Source organism: Carcharhinus amblyrhynchos, chromosome 1, assembly GCF_965287045.1.
Source record: "Carcharhinus amblyrhynchos chromosome 1, sCarAmb.v2.hapA, whole genome shotgun sequence".
Taxonomy (NCBI): domain Eukaryota; kingdom Metazoa; phylum Chordata; class Chondrichthyes; order Carcharhiniformes; family Carcharhinidae; genus Carcharhinus; species Carcharhinus amblyrhynchos.
In genome coordinates this window covers 171,478,875-171,504,927 of record NC_137324.1, presented here as the reverse complement: position 1 = coordinate 171,504,927, position 26,053 = coordinate 171,478,875, and the positions used below count along the sequence as shown (strand labels likewise).

Below are 26,053 nucleotides of genomic sequence, written 5' to 3'. Positions count from 1 at the left end.
CCCTGGTACCAAGGAGGCAACATTACCATCCTGGAGTCTCTTTCATGTCCACAGAAGTGTCTATCTCCACCCCTAACTATAGAGTCCCCTATAACTATTGCTCTAGTCTTCTTTGTCCTTTCCTGCTTAACAAGAGAGCCAGCTGTGGTACCACTGCTTTGGCTGCTGCTGCTGTTATCTCCTCATAGGCCATGCCACCCAGCAGTAGCCAAAACAGTACACTTGTTAGAGAGAGGGATGACCACAGGGGATTCTTGTAACGACTGCCTGCCCCTTCTACCGGTCACCCATCTATCCACCTGCAGCTTGGGTGTGACCACGACTCTAAAGCTCCTATCTATGCCGCTTTCCGCCACCTTCATGCTCCTAAGTGCATCCAACTGCTGCCCCAACCTATCCATGCGGTCTACTCTCTGCAATTATTAGTGCAACAACACTAGGGGGAGCACTTGCTACACATGAGTAGTTCAGCCCTGTTGCTGAATCATGTGGTGAGTTTTTTTGCATGCTTGCATGGTCATCAGTGGATTCTTAATTCCGGACGTGTTTTATTGAATTCAAATTCCACCATCTGCCGTGGTGGGATTCGCGCCCAAGTGCCCCAGAACATTAGCTGAGTTTTTGGATTAATAGTGTAGCGATGACATCACTAAGCCATCGCCTCCCCACTCATGTGCTGGAAGGAACCATTTCCAGTGAGACAGAATCTATCCACCGTCCCTTAACATTCAATAGCATTACCATTGCTGCATCCTATCGCAGGAAAGATGGCGCTGGAGCTTGGCGACTTCTTGTGAGCTGTTGCCATCTAATTTCATCTTTTGCTCCCGGACTTAAAACTGAACTCTCACTCCCCTAAACTTTCCAATAATGCTCTTTTGAAGTCTCTCACAGATTTGTCAGTCATCCAGACTCCGATGCATATATTAAGCTGGTCTTTCTCTACACCTTAGCTATGACTGTAGCACTGTATCTGCACCCTCTCTCCTTTCCTTCTCCCCATCTACTCTATGAGTTTATTAGTGCAACAGCACTAGGGGGAGCACTTGCTACACTTGGGCAGCTCAGCTCTGCTTACTGACGCTGAATGCGGTGAGATTTTTTTTGCAACCTAGCGCCCATTAAATGTCTCCTTTATAACAAAACCAGTGAGGGGAAAACATTGCCACTCCTCAGAGAGAGACCACGTTAACACTCAAGTTCTTGTCGTGGCAAAAATAAGATTTTGTCCTTGTCCCCCCCCATCCCAGCAGCAACCAATTTGTTTGAGTCAGGGGCAGCCTAGGAAAGTGAATTAACTCCTCAAGAGGACAGTGTCCCTTCACCAGTTTCCCTTTATTTACAGACTTAGTTGCACTCCAAAGAGTGCTGCAGGTACAAAGTCAGAATCCAGAGTGCCAATGGACCCTGCCACTCCTCATTGTATGCAGAGGGGAGACTCCCAGACTGGGGAGGCCGTCATTACTTCAATCAGGGGGCTTACACTCCGTCTCATCAACCTCGTTAAAGTCATTACAAAAACCAAATCTATATTCTGTGACATTTTGGGTAAAAATCAGCGAAAATGTGTTCTCAAGTAAATATTTAAGAAAACCTAAGTAAAATACCCTTTTATCTAGCAACTGAGCTAACCAGGTTGTGTACAAATACCTTCCACAAGCCTTTCCAAACTGAGGTGCAGCTCCACAGGTCACCCACCACCCCGCAAGCACTCATATATTTTATGTATTTTGTATTTCTTAATATCGGAGACTGCGCAGGTTGTCTTTAATCCTAATTTTTACCTCCCTCCCCAAACCCAGTAATTATAATTCTCCCAGGTTTTAACACCCAACATTTTGGAAATTTTTAAAACCTGACCGATATTCTTGCTTGGGTAACAAGGGATCGGGGACAAGTGCTCATGTGCCAATCGGATGTGGGCACATAAGTGATCCTGATACCTTCCTGGTCGGCATCAGGAGTGACAGCATTTCAGATATATGCCTAATTCCCTTTGGAAAGTTCCCATTGAATCTGCTTCCACCGCCCCTTCAGGCAGTGCATTCCAGACCATAATAACCCACTGCAAAAAAAAAATCACTTCCCCGCTTTGGTAAATTATCTTAATTCTTTGTCCTCTGAGTAATGGAAGCAGTTTCTCCTTATCTTCTGTATCAAACCCTTCAAAATTTGAAACACCTTTTAAATCTGCACTCGCCTGCACTGGCACGCACACACCACGCCTACACACCACTCCCACACAAATCACCCTCACGCACCACCCCCACACACAAAACCCCACACACACGCCACCCCCACACACACACGCCACCCCCACACACACGCCTTAAAATGCCCCAAGGGACAGCAATTCCAATTTCTGTATTCTCGAGATGATATTGAATGTTCTGGTAATTATTAATATCTACAAGATTTCGCACGTCGTCACTCACAGTGGGTTAATGCATAATGGTACGGATGATTGGGCTTCTTGAGGGAAAAACATCACACCTCTGATTTAGTGCCTGAAAGCGGAAAATTCCATCTGTTTTTCAATGGCATTTTTGCCGGTGCCTTTGGGGATTAAATACAGTTTCAAAGATAACCTCGGATAGACCAGTTAAGTTGAAGATCTGGGCCCTGAACTTGGCTTTTTGACCTTGCGACAAACAAGGTCAAAGGTGCAGGAGTGAGTGCAGAATGTCCCTACACTCGTCTAAAGATCTGCGGGTTAGGTGGATTGGCCATGGTAAATTGCCCCTTAGTGTCAGGGAGATGAGCTAGGGTAAGGGGTTATGGGGATAGGGCCTGGGTGGGATTATGGGTTGGTGCAGACTTGATGGGCTGAGTGGCCTCCTTTTGTGCTGTAGGGTTCTCTGATTCTAGTAATTCCCTGCAAACTGAGCCTTCAGTGCTATGTGTTGAGACCAGTCTGTGGCTCCAGTAAGTAAGGCCCCTCAAAATGCATAAATGGATCTTATTATGCACCCACAAAGGCAGGAGGGAACGTAGACCATTGAAGATTACAGCAAATCTTTTTTTTAAAGTGATGTATATAATGCAATCTGCAGAGCTGAGACTATGCCGGGTACAAGCTATCATTTCTCAGAGGTAAGTAGCAAATACAGCGTAATAACTCCTCAGAGACGAAAGTCTCGTCATCAAGTTACTTTATTTACACCATGCATTTGTACACAGCCAGCTCTCCAGTTGCTCCCTGCTGAATAGCAGGCTGGGAGTCTGACACACCTGCTTTAAAAAGGGAGCATGAGGCTCCCTGATTTAACTTTCAATTAGGACTCATCAGGCATCTCTTTTTTGACACCAATCAAATAAACAAACTCAAATAACTTAGTGACAAATTAAAAGGGGCAGCTCCCCAAAAGGAAGTAGGGATCGGCCTGAACCAAAAAACAAAGTCGAAAGGAAACTTAAAACATCAAATCAAAAGGTGATTATCAGGGTCAATAATGCAGCCCAGCCCCTGCGGTGCCCAGCAGGTGCGGAAGACGTCAACTGCGCCCGTGGGCACCCCTTGCTCCCTCTCCCTGGCCGCGAATATAGCCACAATAGAGGGGCAGACAGTCAGGATGGACAACCCCGTCGATCGCCCGCTGTCTGGACCTATTGATAGCTCATCTCGCCAGGCCCAGGAGCGGGTTAGGACTCATCAGGCACCTCTTTTACATGCCCAACAAGTAAACAAGTAAACAAACTCAACTTAGGGACAAATTAAAAGGGGCAGCCCCCCAAAAAAGGAAGGGGGGGGGGCGGCCCAAACAGAAACCAAAGTCCAAAGAAAACTTAAAACATTAAATCAAAATGTGATTGTAAGGGGTCTATAACACACCGCAGTCCCTGCGGTGGCCAGTAGGCGCAGAAGGCGTCAACTGCGCCTGTGGACACCGCGTTCTCCCTCTCCGGGGACACCTGGCCGTGAATATAGCCACAATAGAGGGGCAGACAGGATGAACAACCCCGTTGATCGCCCACTGCCTGGACCTATGAATGGCTCACCTCACCAGGCCCAGGAGCGGGTTAGGACTCATCAGGCAGTTCATCCTCTAGCAAGCCAACCTCATTAGCCTGGCAGAAGTCATCACATACAGGTTAGCCGATTAGGGGGGAGAACTGTTCAATGGACCAGATGGCTGCGTGTATTTACCTGATTTTTGTTTCAGTATCTGTTCTTTTTCCATTCCCAGCCTTTCTGACAGGAAGTGACAGATTCCCAGTGAAGGCGATTGGGAATTTAGGAATTATAATCTTTAATACCTCGAGCAGCGAACCAGATTCCTCATATCCCTCTGTCTCCACCTGTACGTACACCCTAAACCTTCCCGACTACAGCAACATGGAAACATTGAGAGAGAAGTTACTCCATGCCATGGAATTCGGTGAAGAATTTACTATAATGCTTGATTAAGATTTGAAGCGAGTGACTGAGTTTACTTACCCTGAGAAATGTTGGCTGATTGACCCAAGGAAACTGACGAACAAAGATAAATTACATCACAGCACCTGTTTCATTTGCATCACAGAAAATGTCCAGTGATCATATGATGGCCTATTGGTTAGTACTGCTACCCCACAGCGTCAGGGACTCGGGTTCGATTGCCCGCTTGGGTCACTGTCTGTGTGGAGTCTGCATGTTCTCCCCGTGTCTGCCTGGGTTTCCTCCGGGTGCTCCAGTTTCCCCTCTCAGTCCAAAAGACATTTCTGGTTAGGTGGATTGGCCATGCTAAATTGCCCCTTAGTTTCCAGGGATATGTAGTTATAGATCGATTAGCCATGGAAAATGTGCAGGGTTACAAAGAGGGGAGGTCCTGGGTGAGATGATCTTTTGGTGCAGACTTTATGGGTCAGATGGCCTCTTCCTGCACTGTAAGATTCTATGTTTCTTCTAATTTGCCATGTAGTTAAAGAACTAACCGCATTGGGTCAGGCAACACCTACAGGTCAGGTTAGGTACAGTCAATATTAGTGAGCCAGTTGGGTTTTTACAAAAACATAGTAACTTCATGATCACAATTGCTAGATTTACAACCCACATTTACCTAAATTGATTCCATTCCCCAACTACCGTGATAGGATTTGAACTCCTGCAGCCTAGTCACATAACCACTCTGCCATTGCACCCCACACGCTGCAAAGTATAACATCTTGCTGGAGGGAAAAGACTGACTTAATGGAACCAGGACAAAGGATGGGAGAAATATCATATACACTTGGGAGTTTCACATTGAGCAAATGTTGTAATTGGTGTTGGCATGGCAAGTATTTATTTAACCTTGGCCTAATTTTTAAAAATTAGAAAAAACTGCGCTAACATTTTTACAATATCTGGAATAAATATTGTAAGGAAACTTTTTAGTAATCTATGTTTGTATTTTTGGGCATTAGAAATAAAGTATAGTTAAAGTGAGCCTAATTTTGTGTTTCTGTTTAAGAAAGGGTTAAATTTTTTGTTAGATTCATGTTGAGTAAATATACTTCTGTGTTAATGGGTTTGGTTTCATTTCAAGCCATGTCTGCATTATAATTAGTGGATTTACAGCATGAAAACAAACAAGAGTTGATGAAAAAATAGGTTGTTGCTTAGCAACCAGGGGCTACATGAAGTTAGAAATAACTGCTGAGTTTAATTTTAAGCTGGAACCAGAAGCAGTTTGAACCAGGTATTGAAGCAAAAGTAGTTCTCATAGAAATTGCCAACAGAGAGGTAGGACCAGGGAGTAAGGTGCAGAAAGCAAGTCTCCAAAGCTGAAGATCAGATAGTTCTAAAAAGCAGGAAATGGAAAGAGAAGTCCCAGGAAGACTGAAGTCAAACGGAGAAAGAACTGGATTCTGAACAAGGTACTGTTCACTGAAGTTAAAGAAAAGGGCAGAGAAAGGCTTTCAGTTAATGACATGTCGAAAAGGTGCACACCCGGCGAAGTTGATTAGCGAGAAGCCAGGCATCAGAAGTAATCCTAAAGTTGGTGACACCTTAATACAACCTGTTAAGCATTGATATTCTACTGGCAGGGCTGGGTACATGAGCAAATGCGTGGCAGCTTCAATTCACATGGCAATCCAAGGCAAGAGATTACTGAAAGGAGAGCTTGAAATCCTGGAAATGGATCCTTGGTAAATGCATCAGAGAGAAAGTATTGTTTGGGAGAAGATTTTCAGGCTTGTTTTTTGAGAATGAAATTTGGAAACAGTCATACGGAAATTGGAGTTGTAGTGAGGCCAGTTGGCTCACAGAGTGATAAACATCTTGGGGGGACTTAATGAGAAATCCACAGGAGTTAGATTGTGTGGCATCTGCCACTTGGTTTAAGAATGTGATGTGTTTGACGACAATTGTTCTGCTGGTTCACATGGACTATATACTTACTGAAAACATGAGAATTTAGTATATATTTTGTGCTATCCTTAAAAATCTGTGTATATCTGTGTATACATGGGGTAAAGGAATATTGTTCTCTAGTCAATCTTTTCATGTTAAAAAAGAAGAAATTATTTTGCTAAAGGTTAATTGGCAGTCCTGAGACTCTGTTTACCCACACACTAAACAAAACATTGAGTCATGGGCCGGAATTTTACCGCCCTGCCCACCACAGGAATGAGAGCAAGTGAGGGACGGACCATGGAAAGGTCTGTTGACCTCAGGTGGGATTTTACGGTGTTGGAACAAGTGAGGCTGTAAAATATTGCCCATGATCTATTCAGCCTGGGTTCTATCCTGGGACCTGATTGCCCAGTAGTAACACCAGCTGGGATTGTAATAATATATATTCTCTTCAGAGGAAGTTAAAGGTGGATTGTTGCTGTTTCAAATAATAAGACGACAAGACCAACATAACATCGTGTTACGTAAAGTTACATTAAATGTACTCGAAGAAGCCACTCCATCCAATCAATCTATGCTTCACTCAAGCCTCCTCACACCCTTAAGTTTAAAGTTTATATATTAGTGTCACAAGTAGGCTTACATTAATACTGCAGTCCCCTAGTCACCACACTCTGCTGCCTGTTCAGGTACTCTGAGAAAGAATGTAGCATGGCTAATGCGTCTAGCCTGCGTGTCTTTCGGACTGTGGGAGGAAAGTGGAGCACCTGGAGGAAACCCACACCGGCACAGGGAGAATGTGCAGACCCCGCTCAGTGACCCAAGCCGGGAGTCAAACCCGGATCCCTGGCACTGTGAAGCAGCAGTGCTAAGCACTTTGCCATCCATGCCGCCTAGTCTTGTCTCTAGTCTTGTTCTTCCCCTCAAGTGGAAATATTTTCCTGACACGAAATTTCACTCTCGAGTGAGGTGCGCAATCAAACTTTCCAGAATTCGTCACAGGGGGAGGGCGGGGGAGGGAGTGGGAGGGTGGAGTGGGGGGTGGGGAGTGGCGGGGGTGGGGGGGTGCGTTGCAGGGGTGGGTGTGCTGACTGGAGACAGCGAGAGGGCAGCCACAGGGGCTGCCAGGTGATGAGACTGGCCTTTTAAAAATCCCGTCTTGACATCTTTAGTTCACGTTCCTTGTTCACTACTTACACACGTTCACGTCTGCTCTTAAAAATCCCGTGGGAATAACCAACCTCTCCAGAAGGATACATGATCTCTTCACAGAACTCCAGCAGGTTTAGATTGTTCCCCATCACCTCCTGCCCGGGCCCGCCTCCCTGCCCCCCCCCCCCTCACCCCCCTCTCCCCCGCAACCCCCAGGAAATATTTTGGGTTCCTAACACATGGCTGGAACTTCTATAGTCAGAACTTCAACATCATTTAGTTTAAGGCACCGAAAATTCTGGCGTCCATATCTATGCAATCAAAACATTTCATAATTTTAATGACCTCTTTTAGATTACCACCTCACCCTTCCGTTTTCAAGAAAGAAAGGAACCAGCCTTTTGATCCTTCCCTGATAGACACAACATCACATGTCTGTTAGCATCCTTGTAAGTGATTTCTGTCCCCATTCCAGCGTCTCTCTCTATCCTTTATACAACGTAGTTTAGGCCTATACTCTCTGGAACTTAGAAGGATGAGGGAGGTCAAGTTTGATGCATACAAGATGGTAAAAGATATGGATAAAGTAGACGTGGAGCAGATGCTTATGCTTGTGGAGCATTCTAGGGCAAGAGGTCATAGTCTTAGGATAAGGGGTAGCAAATTTAAAACAGAGTCGAGGAGAAACTGCTTCTCCCAAAGGGTTGTGGATCTGTGGAATTCTTTCCTCCAAAGTGCAGCGGATGCTGGGATAGTGAGTAAATTTAAATAGGCGGATTTTTAACTGGTACTGTGTTGAAGAGTTATGGAGAGAAGGCAGGAAAATGAGGATGAGGGTCACATCAGCCATACTCAAATGGTGGAGTGGATTCGATGGGCTGAACAGTCTAATTCTGCTCCTTTATCTTGTGGACTTGTGAACTTTTGGTGGCAAGAACTATACATAGTACTCTGTGTGGCCTAACCAAGATTTGACACAAGTGTAACACAAGTTATCTTTCAATCTTACCCCTCAAATAATACTTGGATTGCTTTCTGTAAAACTCTGTGTCATTACTTTTAATGATTTGTACACTCTGATCCCTTTGCTCCTAAACCACTTTTTAGATTCTTATTTTCCTGCTAACATGTATTTGTAGAGTAATGGGTTAATGGTTGTATTGATGAGGCCACGATAATATTAATGGTGCAACTGTGAGGTCAAGGATCAGATGACTGAGAGATTCCAAGGGAGCTAGTTGCAGAAGTCTGTGACCGGAATACAGTACACTCATGAATAGTTTAAATAAATACTTTCAGCAGAGCTCAACCACCTAGTGTGGGTTTTGATGTTCAGTCTTTCAATTGATCACAACTTTACCCCTCAAGTGACCAGACCAAGTCACAGAATTCTCTTAAACAGCTGTTATAATCAAGGTATAGCTTGGTCCCTGGAAAGTCACTGCCAGAGCCCAAATTCAGGAATACACAAACAGTTATAGCTTCAAATTCCACTAAAAGTAATTTGCATATTACCAATCAAGGTTGAGGAGTTATCTCTCTTTACTCAAGAGTTATTGATCAAGCTGGCATCATTCATAAGCTACAGGTATTAAAACCAATCACTATCACTCATGTTGGCTTAATTATGATATCTGGTCAATATGAGGAATTAATCCTGTTAGCTGACCAAATTCTTCATTGTTACCAGTTACCATTGTCCCAGCTTGTGTCAGTGGACATCACCGTGGACAAACATGGTGGCACAGTGGTTAGCATTTCTACCCCATAGCGCCAGGAACCTGGGTTTCATTCCTGGCTTGGGTCACTGTCTGTGTGGAGTTTGTACATTCTCCCTGCGTCTGGCTGGGTTTCCTTCAGGTGCTCCAGTTTCCTCCCACAGTCCAAAGATATGCAAGTTATGTTGTTTGGCAAAGCTAAATTACCCCTTAGTGTCAGGGGGACAAGCTAGGGTAAATGCATGGAGTTATGGGAATAGGACCTGAGTGGGATTGTGGTCAGTGCATTCTTGATGGGCCGAATGGCCTCCTTTGGCATTTTATGATCAATCCTATTTTCCAGTTCTAGATTTCTGATTTAATGGATTCTCTCAGACTAATGGCCTTAATGCTTATTCATAAAAATTTTTATAAAAATCTTTTTTTCCTCATAGCAGCTTCTGTGATTTTTAAACTCGTGTGATAATTAACCATTTCACCACCTATCTCAAGTTACTTGTAGCCGAGGTAAAGCCTCTGTGTATCATAGAATCCCTGTAGCACAGAAGGAGGCCATTTGGCCCTTCGAGTTTGCACTGACTCTCTGACAGAGTTTCTTACCTCGGCCCTTTCATCCACTCTATCCCCGTAACCCTGCACATTTACCACGGCTAAAACAGCAACCTTATTATTTTTCTCACCAAAATGCAATACCTCTTGGTCATCTGTGTCGAAGTTCATTTGTCAATTGTACACTAACTCTGCTTGTTGCTGCAAACTCATTCAGGTCAAAGCCTTTCTCCCTATTAATGTTATATTAAAAAACAAAATGCTGTGTCATTACACTTAATGTCCCTGATGATGTGTAAATTAGTGTACCAGTTCTTCATAACTTTTTTGCAATATTATGATTTATTAAAATAACTGATTAATTGATTTGATTTGATTTATTATTGTCCCATGTATTAACATACAGTGAAAAATATTGTTTCTTGCACACTATACAGACTGTTCATAGAGAAGGAAATGAGAGGGTGCAGAATGCAGTGTCATAGCTAGGGTGTAAAGGAAGATCAACTTAATGCAAGGTAGGTCCATTCAAAAGTCTGACAGCAGCAGGGAAGAAGCTGTTCTTGAGTCAATTGGTACGTGACCTCAGACTTTTAGTCTTTTTTCGAAGAAAGAAGGAGGAAGAGAGAATGTCTGGGGTGCATGCGGTCCTTAATTACGCTGACTGCTTTGCCGAGGCAGCGGGAAGTGTAGACAGATTCAATGGATGGGAGGCTGGTTCACATGGTGGATTGGGCTACATGCTCATCCTTTTGTAGTTCCTTGTGGTCTTGGGCAGAGCAGGAGCCATACCAAGCTGTGATACAACCAGAAAGAATGCTTTCTATGGTGCATCTGTAAAAGTTGGTGAGAAGCGTAGCTGACTTGCCAAATTTTTTTAGTCTTCTGAGAAAGTAGTGATATTGGTGGGCTTTCTTAACTATAGTTGATATAGTTAAGAAAGTGTAGCTATAATTGATTTTTATTGTTAAGTTATTTCCTGTTAAGACTACATTCACAAAACAGACCAAATAATACTTGGGTGAACTTCTGCTTGGGACTCTGGAAGTGAGGACTCTGCAATTACTCGATACATGGTTTAAATTCTGTGAGAGGTCAGTCAGTTCCTGTTGACTGTGGGCCAAATGGACTTCCTCACCTGTCTTCATCTGAACTACAATTGCCAAATTTGTCTGCTGAGCAAAGTCTGCACCTCATGTTTAACTTGGAGGCAATGAACTTTCTAATCAGTTTTCAGTGAGGATGTTGTAACTGGGATGTTGTAATACACTGCCGCTGTGCACACAAGCACGGCTGCCTTGTACTGGGATTACAGCAATAATATTAACACAAACCCCATCTCCACATGGGCCTTTAACTGAACACCTGGAAAACTCAAATTAAAAACAAAATACTACAGATGTTGGAGTTAATGTTTCAAGCCTGTGTGAATTCTCTCGAGTTGAAGCGGAATAGAAAAGTGATGGATTATATTGTTCGAGAAGGTGGTGAAGGAGGTGAAGCAGAATAGAAGATATGGGAAAGGTAGGAGCTAAAGAGAGATTGACAAAGATGCCATGTGTGTCTGGAGGTTAATCAAAACACTTTAGGGATGTCCGCAAAAGCATGAGTGAAGAGATCAAACATCCCCACTGACTCATGAGACTACTTGGAGTGTGACTAATAAAAGTTGACCTACAGTTCACCGACTCTCTGGCAGAGTATCTTACCCCAGGCCCTCTCTCCCGCCCTATCCTTGTAACCCTACACATTTACTGTGGCCAATCCACCTAACCTGCACATTTTTGAACAGTGGGAAGAAACCCACGCAGACAGAAGGAGAACGTGCAAACTCTACACAGCCAGTCACCCGAGGTCAGAATTGAACCTGGACCCCTGATGATGTGAGGCAGCAGTGCTAACCACTGTGCCGCCATGTCACCCATTGTGTCACTGTGCCCCCGAAAATGGAGAGGGCTTATTCAGGAAGGCACAAACAGATTGAGAGACTTTGTCAGAAACGCACAAGAGTTGAAGTCAAGGCTTCAGAGAGAATGAACAAATCTCCAAACATCTCAGCTACCCAACCTGATGATATCGATGAGAGATGGTATGTCACAGGGGCTGGAAATGTCACTGATCATCTCCAACACAAGATTTTGGACCATGTCCTAAGGCTGGAATTTGAGCCAGCCTGGACAAAGTAAATAACTGAGTTGAAAGCCCAGCCATGGACACAACACATGAGCAAGGGAGGGTGACATTCAACATGACACCACAAATTCAGACTGGAATGAAGACGATTGGTTAAACCACCTGTCAATCACGCCTGGGATGAGTATCTGAGATTGAATTTACATGCCTAATTCATATTATGTAACCGTCTTCCATTCACTACATTTTGTTGCAGAAACAATCCTGCTTTTGTCAGGAGATTCTGTTTGTTGTGGTTTTGTTCTTGAGTTCGCAGACACTAAATTAAAACTGGGCTACCTCCCCCTCCCTCACCTGCAAGGCATTGGCTGACACAATGGTGGTACTGTTCACCTTGGTGGGAATTTTATCTTAGGCTCCAGTTCAAATCCAGACTTAATCATCTGTGATGTTTTAGAAATGCCATAGCTGAACCTGTAGAAAAGTAAATATTTGTAAATCCAAAGAACAACCCCCAACCCCCCTCCAACTGACTGTCCATTGACAGCAACTTATCATTATCTCCATAATCTATCCTGACATGGCAGCAAGGTACTGTCTGACCTAGAAAGATTTTTAATCAACTCAAACAATATGATCGCATAGCACCATTCAAATGTGCAGGAGTAAATGCTCCTAGTGTCCTGATTGGTGTTCCCCAACAACCAATGATACACAGCAACAAATATATTTAGCTCATCACCGAACTTTACTTATTGTCGTTTACCGATACTGTCCTTTAGCAAAGGAAATCTGCCATCTTTATCTGGTCTGGCCATAAGGCTCACAGTATTGTGGTTAACTCTGAACTGCCCTCTGAAATGGCACGGAGTTTTGGAGTAATTAGGGGTAGAAAAAAAAACTGACCTTGTCATATGATGCCATATCCTACGAAAGAATAAAGGAAATATTTGCTTTTGAAATCTCTGATTAAGTCTGGCTCCACCACAACCCCAGTGATTAGATCCTAATCAGTCATTGTGTTGAAAAAGCTTCCATCATTCCACTGTTGTTTTTTTTTGCCAATTGCTTTAAATCAGTTCTCAATCCTTCTGCCAACAGTTGTGGTGGCACAGCAGCACAGTGGTTGGCACTGTTGACTCACAGTGCCAGAGACCCGAGTTCGATTCCTGGCTTGGGTCACTGTCTGTGCGGACATGATCTCCCCATGTCTGTGTGGGTTTCCTCCAGGTGCTCTGGTTTCCTCCCACAGTCTGAAAGACACGCTGGTTTGGTGCACTGGATGTGCTAAATTCTCTTTCAGCCTGTTTCCTAGCAACTCATTATAGTTTTATGGTCACCATTACGGACGCTAACTTTCAATGCCAGATTTTCTTATAATTAATTGAATTCAAGTTTCACCAGATGCTGTGGTGGTGGGATTTGAATTCATGTCATATTAACCGGAGCTCTGGATTACTGGATTAGTGACCCAATGCCACCGTCTTCCCCCATTAGGTAAGTACTGAAGGTGAAATTATGTTTTGCAGGGCTGTGAGGAAAGGGTAGGATTGCCAGCGTTGCTTTCACTATGGGCTCGCATGAGATGAGGGGTTAGCCTATGAAGAGAGATTGAATAGACTGGGTCTGTACTCGTTAGAGTTTAGAAGGCTGAGGGGGGATCTCATAGAGACATACAAGATAATGAAGGGGCTAGATAGGGCAGAGGTAGAGAGATTCTTCCTGCTTAGAAAGGATAGCAGAACTAGAGGGCACAGCCTCAAAATAAGGGTGGAGGGGAGTTTAGAACGGAGTTGAGGAGGAACTTCCTCACTCAAAGGATGGTGAATCTCTGGAATTCTCTGCCCATTGAAGTGGTGGAGGCTACCTCGCTAAATATATTTGAGTTATGGGTAGATAGGTTTCTGATGGACAAGGGAATTAAGGGTTATGGGGAGAAAGCGCGAAAGTGGAACTGATTCACTTCAGGTCAGCCATGATCTTGTTGAATGGTGGGGCAGGCTCGAAGGGCTAGATGGCCTACTCCTGCTCCTATTTCTTATATTCTTATGCATGGATATGACAGGCAAAATGGCCTCTTCTGAGCCTTAACAGTTCTGTGGTTCTAGCGTTTGAATTAGATAAAAATGCTGTCATCAATAATGGCGACCATGCAACTGCCAGATTGCTACATATTTCCATCTGTTTCACTCATGCGTTTTAGGGAAGGAAATCTGCTGTCCTGACCTGGTCTGGCCTGTTGCCCTCTGAATTGGCTTAGCATGCCCCTCAATTGTCAAGAAAGCTCACCACCCCCAGGGATAATTAGGGATGGGTTTGCTCAGTAATGCCCAGTTCCTGTGAATACAAAATAAAACCTGTCCACATAAATCAACACACTCAAAAGCAAATCATTCACACCAGATCACAGATATCTGAGATGTGATAAGGTACCATGTTTACTTTGCTATTAGCACATTTAATCATCTGGCAATGAGAGAGAGAGACAGAGAAAGAGCTAGATGTCTTTATTTATGTAACTGCTTCAGAATGTCATAAATTCCCTTCCAGTCAAACAACAGGCAATTTGTACGTTGAATGCTCCCAAGAAAAAGCAAATAAACACTCCAGGAAATCCTCTAAAGAGCTCTTTCAATGACGTAGCAGATTTTCCAATCGCTTTACATTTGCAACATTATAAAGTGCGTAGAAAGGGTTTGCACTCTCATCTGTTTCCACTACTGTTTTCATAATGTAATTAAAGGAGATATTTCCACTATGTTTACGTTAGCAGAGTCATGGAAATCCTGTATTTCAGCATGTCAATTGGGCAGGTTAATCATTTGAAGGCTTGGAGAACATTCTGTCGTATAATTCACAGCTGACAAGATTTGTACCTAACAAATTAGTGGCACTAAGCATACTGACACATTTATTGGCAATGAGTAGTCTGCCAATTTGAACAGCAACATTGTGCAACTACTTCAGAATCGAAAGGTTCAGTATTGTCCACCATTTTATCACAATGATGGGAAATATGCACTTTGTCACACTGCTACCCAATCCCGTCCTTAGTTATGAATCAACCCACCAGGTATGGGGGTGGCATGGTGGCACGGTGGTTAGCACCGCTGCCTCACAGCCCCAGGGACCCGTGTTCAATTCCTGGCTTGGGTGACTGCCTGTGTGGTGTTTGCACATTCTCCCCATGTCAGCATGGGTTTCCTCTGGGTGCTTCAATTTTCTTCCACAATTCAAACGATGTGCTGGTGAGCTGTGACAAAGGGTCATCTGAGCTCGAAACGTCAGCTTTTTTCTCTCCTTATAGATGCTGTCAGACCTGTTGAGATTTTCCAGCATTTTCTCATTTGATTTCAGCATCTGCACTAATTTGCTTCTATTTTAAGGTTAGGTTGATTGCCCATGCTAAATTGCCCCTTAGTGTCAGGGGGTTAGCAGGGTAAATAAGTGGGGTTATGGGGATAGGACCTGGGTGGGATTGTGATTGGTTCGGACTCAATGGGCCAATTGGCTTCTTTCTATGATTCTCACTATATTACAAAAGCAGAACACTTTCCATCAATTCATTACTGTAAAGTAGACATATATTTCCATTGGCCACTAGCCTTTTAAGACTGAGGTGAGGAATACTCAGTTGAATCTCCCAAATCTCTAAAGACTCTGCGTTTCAATAAAACTAAGGCACCATCAGACAAGAAGGAACAGGGCAAACTCTCTAAACTGTCAGTTTAATGGTTGCTGTAGGACACTCAGTTGCATTTTTAACTTTGTTGTGTAGTCATAGTCTGGCTGTAGGCAGGAAGCAAACGAGACTGGTGAAGGTGCTGTTAAATTAACTGAGCATCTCAACATTCTCCTGTGAACATTCCAGCTCCATCTCTGTGCAAAAGTAGCGTGCTATTGTCACAGCAAAACTCCTTCAAGATGCAACTTTGCCATTGTGATGTGCCCCTGCAATAAAAGAAAAATATTCTCTGGACTTTGCATTGCTTTACTTGTATTTGGATCATAACTTCCAAACTGTATTTAGAGTAGGGTATATTTTGATTTGATCTGATTTGATTTGATTCATTATTGTCACATGTATTAACATACAGTAAAAAGTATTGTATCTTGCACGCTGTACAGACAAAATATACCATTCATAGAGAAGGAAACAAGAGAGTGCAGAATATAGCATTATAGCCATAGCTAGGGTGTAGAGAAAGATCAACTTAATGCAAGGTAAGTCAATTCAAAAGTCTGATGGCAGCAGGGAAGAAGCTGTTCTTGATTTTGATTTGATTTGATTTGATTTATTATTGTCGCATATTAACATACAGTGAAAAATATTGTTTCTTGCGCTCTATACTAACAAAACATACAGTTCATAGAGAAGGAAATGAAAGAGTGCAGAATGTAGTGTTACAGCCATAGGTAGGGTGTAGAGAAAGATCAACTTAACACAAGGTAAGTCCATTCAAAAGTCTGATAGCTGTTCTTGAGTCAGGTGGTACGTGACCTCAGACTTTTGTATCTTTTTCCCGAAGGAAGAAGGTGGAAGAGAGAATGTCTGGGGTGCGTGGGATCCCTAATTATGCTGGCTGATTTGCTGAGGCAGCGGGAAGTGTAGACAGAGTCAATGGATGGGAGGTTGGTTTGCGTGATGGATTGGGCTACATTCACAACTCTTTGTAGTTTCTTGTGGTCTTGGGCAGAGCAGGAGCCATACCAAGCTGTGATATAACTGGAAAGAATGCTTTCTGTGGTGATCTTCAGGTACAGTTAAACTTCTCTGGCATTTCCTCCCAGATCCTGCATCAGTTAGAATATGTCTTTAGTTTTGTCTATCAATGTTGGTTGAGGGAATAAAGTGAAAGAAATGCATTAGAGGCTACTGTGTTGTCAAAGGTGGTGGTGAGAGCTTGGCAATGCTATTTGTCTTGTGGATTTTTAGACTTTGCTCGGAGCCACACTTCAGGTTTGGATTGAGGAAAGGGCCTATTGGTGCATTAAACCTTTCACTCTGGTTAGACACTATCTATATCTAAAGGTGAGTGATTCACATGCTTTGCATGATTTGAAATTGGTTACTCAAAAACAAAACAAAACAAAGGTCTGCAAGTTAGGTTGATTGGCCTAGCTAAATTGCCCCTTCGTGTTTATTATTCATAGTTTACTTATTAGGCACAAGTAAGGCTTACATTAACACTGCAATGAAGTTACTGTGAAAATCCCCTGGTTGCCACACTCCAGCGCCTGTTCAGGCACACTGAGGGAGAATTTAACACAGCCAATGCACATAAGAAGTGCATTTTTCAGACAGTGGGAGGAAACTGGAGCACCCGGAGTAAACCCACATAGACACAACTCACAGGGAATATAAGTTTAAGTTTAAAGTTTATTTATTAGTGTCACGAGTAGACTTATATGAACACTGTAATTAACTTACTGTGAAAATTCCCTAGTTGCCACACTCCGAGGCCTGTTCAGGTACACTGAGGGAGAATTTAGCAAGGCCAATGCACCTAACCTGCACGTCTTTCAGAAGGTGGGAGGGAACCAGAGCACCCGAAGGAAACCCACACAGACACAGGGAGAATGTACAGACTGCACACAGACAGTGACCCAAGCCAGGAATTGAACCCAAGCTCCTGGCACTGTGAGGCAGCAGTGCTAACCATTGTGCCGCCGTGCCGCTCCGGGATGTGCAGGTTACAGGGATTATTGGGTAAATGTATGGATAACGGGGATCAGGCCAGGGTGGGATTGTGTTTGATGCAGACTCGATGGACCGAATGGCCTCCTTCTGCCCTGTAAGGATTCTGTGATTTCTATATTTCCATCAATTAATTCTTCAGCCTCCTTGTAAGGTTGCCAATTGTACTTTTCACCCCAGTGCCCTTACTACAAGTTCCTTCACTTCCAACCGGTCTGACAAGTCAAACTACTTTTATTCTCCATTTCCAATAAACCAATAAATAACCGATAAACAAAGCATTGAAACTAAAGCCAGAGGTTCAATGGTGTCCACCACTTTGACACAATACCAGGGAACATGCACTGTGTAATAATAATGCCATCCTTTGTGAAAATAAAATGTTAATACAAAAACAAAGTACTGCGGATGCTCAGAATCTGAAATAAAAACAGAAAATGCTGGAAATAGTGAAACAGGGTGGCACATTGGTTAGCACTGCTGCCTCACAGAACCAGGGACCCGGGTTCGATTCCTGGCTTAACTGTCTGTGTAGAGTCTGCGCGTTCTCGCCATGTCTGCATGGGTTTCCTCCGGGTGCTCCGGTTTCCTCCCACAGTCCAAAAGATGTGCTGTTTAGGCGCATTGGCCGTGCTACATTCTCCCTCAGTGTACCCGAACAGGCACGGAGTGTGGTGGCCAGGGGATTTTTACAGTAACTTCATTGCAGTGTTAATGTAAGCCTACTTGTGACAATAAATAAATAAACTTTAGTTGACATTTCAGGCCTGAAAGGTCATCAGGATCTTCATTTTAAAGGCAGAAGACTGTGGACGTTGGAGACGTGAAGTAAAAACAGGGAAAGAGCTGAAAGAGCTCAGCAGGTATTCAGAGAGAAATAAAGTCACGCCGGATCCAAAACGGTTTCTGTTGTTTCTCATCACAGAACCTCGCTGACCAGCTGAGCGTTTCCAGCACTTTCTGTACTTGTGGCTAAAGAACAGAGTCAACACTTCAAGTCTGGATGACCCTCCACCTGACTAAGAGCCATCCAGTTTCAAAACTTTGGCACTGCTCCATCGGTTCTCTCAGAGCTGCTGAGTTTTCCCAGCATTTTCTGTTCTCATTTCAGATTCCAATATCCGCAGTAGCTTTTCCCTTAGCATTCTGTACTTAAGACCGGTTCAAAAGAGGGTTTGTATTGGGGCATAGTGGGGCAGAATGATGGCACAGTGGTTAGCACTGCTGCTTCAGTGGACTATAACATAAATGATAAAAAAATTGCAGCATGCTGATGTGCAGAGGGACCTGGGTGTCCTTGCGCAGGAATCTCAAGGAGTTGGTTTGCAGGTGCAGCAGATAATTAAGAAGGCAAATGGAATTTTGTCCTTCATTGCTAGAGGGATGGAGTTTAAAAACAGCGAGGTTATGTTGCAGTTGTATAAAGTGCCGGTGAGGCCACACCTGGAGTACTGTGTACAGTTTTGGTCTCCTTACTTGAGAAAGGATATACTGGCACTGGAGGGGGTGCAGAGGAGATTCACTATGTTGATTCTGGAATTGAGAGGGATGGCTTATGAGGAGAGACTGAGTAGACTGGGGCCATACACATTGGAATTCAGAAGAATGAGGGGAGATCTTATAGAAACATATAAGATTACGAAGGAATAGATAAGATAGAAGGCAGGTTGTTTCCACTGGCGGGTGAAACTAGAACTAGAGGGCATAGCCTCAAAGTAAGGGGAAGCAGATTTAGGACAGAGTTGAGGAGGAATTTCTTCACACAAAGGGTTGTGAATCTGTGAAATTCCCTGCCCAGTGAAGCAGTTGAGGCTGCCTCACTGAATGTTTTTAAGGCAAGGATAGATACATTTTTGAACAGTAAAGAAATTAAGGGTTATGATGAGTGGGTGGGTAAGTGGAGCTGAGTCCATAAAAAGATCAGCCATGATCTTATTGAATGGCGGAGCAGGCTTGAGGGGCAGATGGCCTACTCCTGCTCCTAGTTCTTATGTTCTTATGTTCACAGTGTCAAGGACCTGGGTTCAATTCCCAGTTTGGATCACAGTCTGTGTGGAGTCTGCATGTTCTCCCCATGCCTGTGTGGGTTTCCTTCGGCTGCTCCAGTTTCCTCCCACAAGTCCAAAAGACGTGCAGGTTAGGTGCATTGGCCATGCTAAATTCTCCCTCAGTGTACCTGAACAGGCGCCAGAGTGTGGCGACTAGGGGATTTTCACAGTAACAATCCCCATGTTGATGTAAGCCTACTTGTGACACTGATAAATAAATGTTGTCTTTGCATTTTGCAGGTTTTGACCTACAAGATCTCATCTGAAGGTTATCCTTTTTACTATGGAGGCTTCATGATGCAGTGCAGGCAGCGAAGCATGGGGATGTTATTGGTCGATAAGCTGACAAATTGGATTGAGAGTTTGGATACAACGCCCCATTCACACACACACAGAGAAAAGGGCAGGGGAGGAACGCTGTGTGACTCATGCGATCACAACACAAGTAACACTATCACAGCTGGGGCATGACATTTCCCTTCATCCTTCAGCACGAATTGTCCTCGATGGAATAGAGAGAGAGACAGGGGGCAAAACAAGCACATTTTGGCCAGCCAAAAGGTGAGTTTAACGTTTAAAACGAACGAGAACGAAATGTGTTGGGGGCGGGAGAACCTCAGCAGATCTGTTGTGAGTGAGAGAGTTGACGTTTGGGACCCGAGAGTGACTTATTCTGATCTATATTAGCATTTGGCTGTCATTATTATTAGTGAAGGGGGAAAATTGAGGCTTGATTCTCTCTTGCCTGTTGTAGCAACCATGCTAATATGGTTTTGTGTCAGTCGGAGAAGGGCGTGCTGTTAATTTTTTTCTGAGCGAGCGGGGACACTTCCTTTAAAAAGAAACCCTTAAATGTGAATTGGGGTGAATTTTTTTTAAAAAAACAGAAAATTGCTGGAACAAAACACTTAGCAGGGAGAAAGTTATTTGGAGATTTTAATTGTATAAATTAGGGTGAATTGTGTCACTGTGAAATATCAGAGTTATTTATTTATTTATTTTGGTTTGCATTCGGGACAGTTACCATCGGTGTTAAATTTTAGCCCCGAAGTGGTGGTTTTTCAGTTGGTATTTGTTTTGCACCAGGGTCGGTTGCAAGCCTTCCGCAATGTGCAAGCACACCAAGCGGATACACCTCTTGAGTGTAGATTGCTACACAGAGCCCGTCTCCCGGGGCGACCGCGCCCCCCTGGCCTCGCCATTGATAAAACGGCCTGCCCGGCCCGCCAACCCGCCCATTGGCTTCTCTGGCTGCCAATCAACGGCCGCCCTCATTAATTGTCTCTCAAAATAGATCAAAAACATCACGATAATTTAGTTTTGCCCCCCCTTTCATTTATTCAGGCTGTTATATAATAAACATTCAAAAATATTTATAAATATGTGTGTGTGGTATAGTCTGTGGCCGTCTGCGCGAGCGGCTACCCCGTCCCTCAGCCCGCCCCCACCGCGGCTGTGGATTGGCTGTCCGGCAGCAGCGGCCGGCGCTGTGATTGGGCAACAATGTATGTCAATCATCCGTGCCAGGTCCCGCCCCCTCTCCCATCCTTTGCGACTGTTGATTGGCTCGCTGCCTGCGACGGATGGGGGATATGATTGGTCAACAGTAGTTGTCAGTCAGTCGGCCCCGCGCAGTGCAGTCCGCGCGGTTGAGGCGCGAGCCCGAGGGGGAGGGGCAGCAAACGGTCGCCGGCTGAGTGGGTGAGGAGACGCGGAGCTGGGGCTGAGCCCGACCCCCCCCCCCCCCCTCCCCTGCCGGGGACGGGAGGAGGCAATGAGAGCCCCGGGGACGAACGGGGTTGGGAGAGAGGATCAGTCGGAGCAGAGGGAAGGGTGTGATATATTGGGGGAGCGGGACAAGCAGATATAAATTCACACGTTAATTCCCCACCCGGTGCAACATCCTCTTTCGTCCCCACTCCTCTTGGGTGGCAGCTTCCTCCTCTCCCTCCCGCCCCCCACCCCCCCTCCCTCTTTCCTCTCCCCCCTCCCTCTTTCCTCTCCCCCCTCCCTCTTTCCTCTCCCCCCTCCCTCTTTCCTCCCTCTTTCCTCTCCTCTCCCCCCTCCCTCTTTCCTCCCTCTTTCCTCTCCCCCCCCCACCCCCCTCTCTCCCTCTTTCCTCTCCCCCCCCACCCCCCCTCTCCCTCTTTCCTCTCCCCCCCCACCCCCCTCTCTCCCTCTTTCCTCTCCCCCCCCACCCCCCTCTCTCCCTCTTTCCTCTCCCCCCCCACCCCCCTCTCTCCCTCTTTCCTCTCCCCCCCCACCCCCCTCTCTCCCTCTTTCCTCTCCCCCCCACCCCCCTCTCTCCCTCTCCCCCCCCACCCCTCTCTCCCTCTCCCCCCCCCTCTCCCTCTCCCCCCCCCTCTCCCTCTCCCCCCCCTCTCCCTCTCCCCCCCCTCTCCCTCTCCCCCCCCCTCTCCCTCTCCCCCCCCCTCTCCCTCTCCCCCCCCCTCTCCCTCTCCCCCCCCTCTCCCTCTCCCCCCCCCTCTCCCTCTCCCCCCCCTCTCCCTCTCCCCCCCCCTCTCCCTCTCCCCCCCCCTCTCCCTCTCCCCCCCCCTCTCCCTCTCCCCCCCCCTCTCCCTCTCCCCCCCCCTCTCCCTCTCCCCCCCCCTCTCCCTCTCCCCCCCCCTCTCCCTCTCCCCCCCCTCTCCCTCTCCCCCCCCCTCTCCCTCTCCCCCCCCCTCTCCCTCTCCCCCCCCCTCTCCCTCTCCCCCCCCCTCTCCCTCTCCCCCCCCCTCTCCCTCTCCCCCCCCTCTCCCTCTCCCCCCCCCTCTCCCTCTCCCCCCCCTCTCCCTCTCCCCCCCCTCTCCCTCTCCCCCCCCTCTCCCTCTCCCCCCCCTCTCCCTCTCCCCCCCCTCTCCCTCTCCCCCCCCTCTCCCTCTCCCCCCCCTCTCCCTCTCCCCCCCCTCTCCCTCTCCCCCCCCTCTCCCTCTCCCCCCCCTCTCCCTCTCCCCCCCCTCTCCCTCTCCCCCCCCTCTCCCTCTCCCCCCTCTCTCCCTCTCCCCCCCCCACCCCCACCCCCCTCTCTCCCTCTCCCCCCCCCACCCCCCTCTCTCTCTCTTTCCTCTCCCCCCCCACCCCCCTCTCTCCTTTCTCCTCCCCCCCACCCCCCTCTCTCCTTCTTGTTCCTCCCCCACCCCCCTCGCTCCCTCTTTCTTCCCCCCCACCCCCCCTCTCTCCCTCTTTCTTCTCCCTGCCCCCCTGCCCCCCCCTCTCTTTCCACCCTCCCCCCCTCTCTCTCTTTCCTCCCCCTTCTTGGTACAACATTCTCTCTCTTCCTGTCATCCCCTTCTCTCGGGTGTAACTGGGATAGCATGTTTGCCATTCATCCACAATCAGACTTTCCAGCTTAATTTAGTTCATTTGTGGAAACTGTTTATTGTGTACAGGCTTTTGATGTAGATTATATTGTGGGGGAACCTTTACACTCATCCAGGTTAGTCATGGTGGTACTTGGGAGTAGCACAGTTTCTGTTTTTTTTCCTGTGTTAGTATCAGGCACCCACTTCAAAGGAAGGGGTGCTCATGTTTTTCCTGCTACCCATAGACAACCAGTGTCTAAGTGATGAACTCTTGTATCTGTCTGTTCAGCAAGTATATGACTTCTGATGGTTTTGATTTTAACTTTATTATCATTGTCATTATTCTTGCAGCAAACTGCTGGATTCTTCTGATATATGAAATTTGTCATCTGCATCGAAAGAAATCGTTATTTTTTCCAACTCAAAGCTTCATTCCTGGGTGATCTCTGTGCATTGAGTTATGTCAACAGCTGCACTAATCACCTTGTGTAGATTTGGTGGTGTTCATGTGAGAAGAAGAGCACTGTTGACCTTCAAGCTGCTGCAGGACGAAAAGCGCGTAGTTCTTCTTTGCCAGAGCAGTACCAGCGATCAGAGGTCTTCGCGATTTGACGTGGACGGCGGTGGCCCCGTGACATCCTGGGATTCTTTTGGGATCTGGGACAACCGCATTGATGAACCAATTCTTCTTCCGCCCAGCATTAAATATGGCAAACCCATTCCTAATGTCAGCCTGAGTAAAGTTGGATGTGTCACTCAAATAGGCCAACGGAAAGAGAATGAGGACCGTTTCAGTATTGGCATGCTGACTGACAACGTGCTGTATTTTGCGGTGTTTGATGGACATGGTGGAACAGCAGCAGCTGACTTTTGCCATAAATACATGGCGAAGCATATTGCGTATGTATCTTGTGGCAAGCTTTAACTTAAATAATTAACTTGGCATTATCTAAAATGTAATGGGAAATATCTTTACTGTCCCATAGCTTCATTATAATTGAAACCTCAGTAACGCACAAGCCATTTTAAATTAATGAATATTATGGCAGTAAAAATGACATGGCCATACATTGAGACTTGACTTTGGAAACACCTTGGTTAAAAGAGGATTTTTTAAAATTTATTTGTGGGATCTGGGCATCGCTGGCTGGCCAGCATTTATTGCCCATTTGTAATTGCCGCTGGAGGGCAGTTGAGATTCAGCCACTTTGCTGTGGCTGTGCACTGGTGTTTGTATAGCAGCTTTTACCCACTTCCCCTGATCTATACTGTATAAGCCATTACAGTGAATTTATCTTTAAGTTAATTTGTTTAACGTATCAGTTTGTGGAATGGAGTGTGACATTCTTTGTCCAGTCTGATTTTGTTCAGCCTTTGCCAGTTTTGTGTGGTCCACACTGGCTTTGCCTTTTCCAATCTCAGTGGTAGACTTCCTTCTCGATACTGCTGTATTGTAATCATTGAAATCTTTCACTTGCTTGTCTTCACTATTATGATTTAGTTATTACCATCTTACGTAGCTGACTCTGTTTCTGACATTCATACTGCACAGCCATTTTCTATAGATACAATGGTCCCCTCCAGCATCTTTTTCCCAAAAGCTTTGTGTGTTGCAGTAAAGGTAGCTGCAATACAATGGGGAATAAGTTTCATTTCAACCATCAAGAACCTTTAGTCAGACCCTGTCCACAGTAAATCAAAATAGGAAGTACTGACAGCATCTGCAGAGAGAGAAACCAGAGTTACCGTTTCAGGTCCACGTGACTCCACTTCAGAGTCTCAAATCATTTAGCTTGATTGGACACCTTTTGAGTTGGAAGGTTATGGGCTCAAGTCCCACCCCAGAGCTTCGCGCGCACAATCGAGGCTGACATTAGGGCAGTATGGAGGGAATGCTGAAACCTTAGAGGGTGCCATCTCTTAGAACACATTAAATGGATGCCCAATTTCCCTGTGCCCCTCAGATGGACATGAAAGATCCCATGTTTTGAAACAGGTGCATTCTCCCTGTGTTCATGCCAATATAAATCGTTCAACAACCTTATTACAGATTATCTGGTCATTTTCTCATGTTGGTGGGCATTTGCTCAAATTGGCTGCCACGTTTACATTACAGCAATGACCACTTCAAAGTACTTAATTGGCTTTCTTGCTATATTTTATCCCCCAACTTAAATAATCAAGTATTCACATTTTCTTGATTTCTCTCTGTTTGATTTTTCTTGGCAGTATTGTACTACTTCATGCTGTTCTGCAGCTTTGGTCTCCACTGACACATAGCCAGTGGAATTATGTGGCTGAGATAGAATAATTCAACTGAAGGGTGTTTGGTTTTGCTTTATATAGTGTCCATTTTAAATAGTTCTTTTGTCTTTGCTACCTACATCCCTGTGTGTTACTTTGTGTTACGTATATTTATTATTTGGATTATTTGAAGGTAGTGTTTCAGCCAGACATAACGCAGCACAGAATATGGTTCCCTACTGAGTTTAATTAGGAAGGCTCCAATCTGATATGCAGGAAGAGACAGTGGTGTAGTGGTAATGTCGCTAGATTAGTAACCCAGAGGCCCAGGCTAATGCTCTGGGGACAAGTGTTCAAATTGAATTTAAATTCAATTAATGAAATCTGGAATTAAAAGCTATTCTGAGTGACAGTGATCACGAAACTTTAATCGATTATTGTAAAAACCAATCTGTTCACTCATGTTTTTAGGGAAGAAAATCGTCTATCCTTCCTTGGTCTGGCCTACGTGTAACTCCAGATCCATAGTAATGTGGTTGACTGTCAGTTGTACTCTGAAATGGCCTAGCAAGCCTCAGTTAATGACAACGTATGCTGGCCTAGCCAGTGATGTCCACTTCTCATGAAATAGTTTTAAAAACACCATTAAAATATATCTGCGATGAGGGTATAGGTGCATACTGGTTAGCACTCTGCTTCACTGTGCCAGAGACCCAGGTTCAATTCTGACCTTGGGTCACTGTCTTTACACCTTCTCTGTGTGGCTTTCCTCTTGGTGCTCCAGTTTCCTTCCACGCTCAAGATGTGCAGGTTAGGTTGATTGGCCGTGCAAAATTGCCCTTTAGTGTTAGGATGATGAGCAGGGTAAATACGTGAGGTTATGGGGATTG

General features: G+C 45.3%; 2 protein-coding genes across 3 annotated transcripts in view; both read left to right on the top strand.

The window, feature by feature from the left end:
- The window catches only part of LOC145347735 (putative E3 ubiquitin-protein ligase HERC3), a 50,600-nt gene extending 44,230 nt beyond the window's left edge, over nt 1-6,370 (top strand). Inside the window, exon 25 of the mRNA XM_080195489.1 lies at nt 4,188-6,370. Within this exon, the coding sequence (XP_080051615.1) occupies nt 4,188-4,408 (221 nt within the window). The 3' untranslated portion in view covers nt 4,409-6,370. The remainder of the gene's footprint in view (nt 1-4,187) is intronic.
- A 13,638-nt stretch (nt 6,371-20,008) lies between these two features.
- The window catches only part of ppm1kb (protein phosphatase, Mg2+/Mn2+ dependent 1Kb), a 33,421-nt gene continuing 27,376 nt past the window's right edge, over nt 20,009-26,053 (top strand). The window contains exons 1-2 of one of the 2 annotated variants that reach the window (XM_080195441.1): nt 20,009-20,178; nt 23,271-23,819. In XM_080195441.1, coding sequence (XP_080051567.1) covers nt 23,380-23,819 — 440 coding nt within the window. In that variant the 5' untranslated portion in view covers nt 20,009-20,178; nt 23,271-23,379. Of the gene's footprint in view, nt 20,179-22,920; nt 23,054-23,270; nt 23,820-26,053 lie in introns of those variants that run through there. The other variant, XM_080195450.1, reaches the window with a different exon arrangement.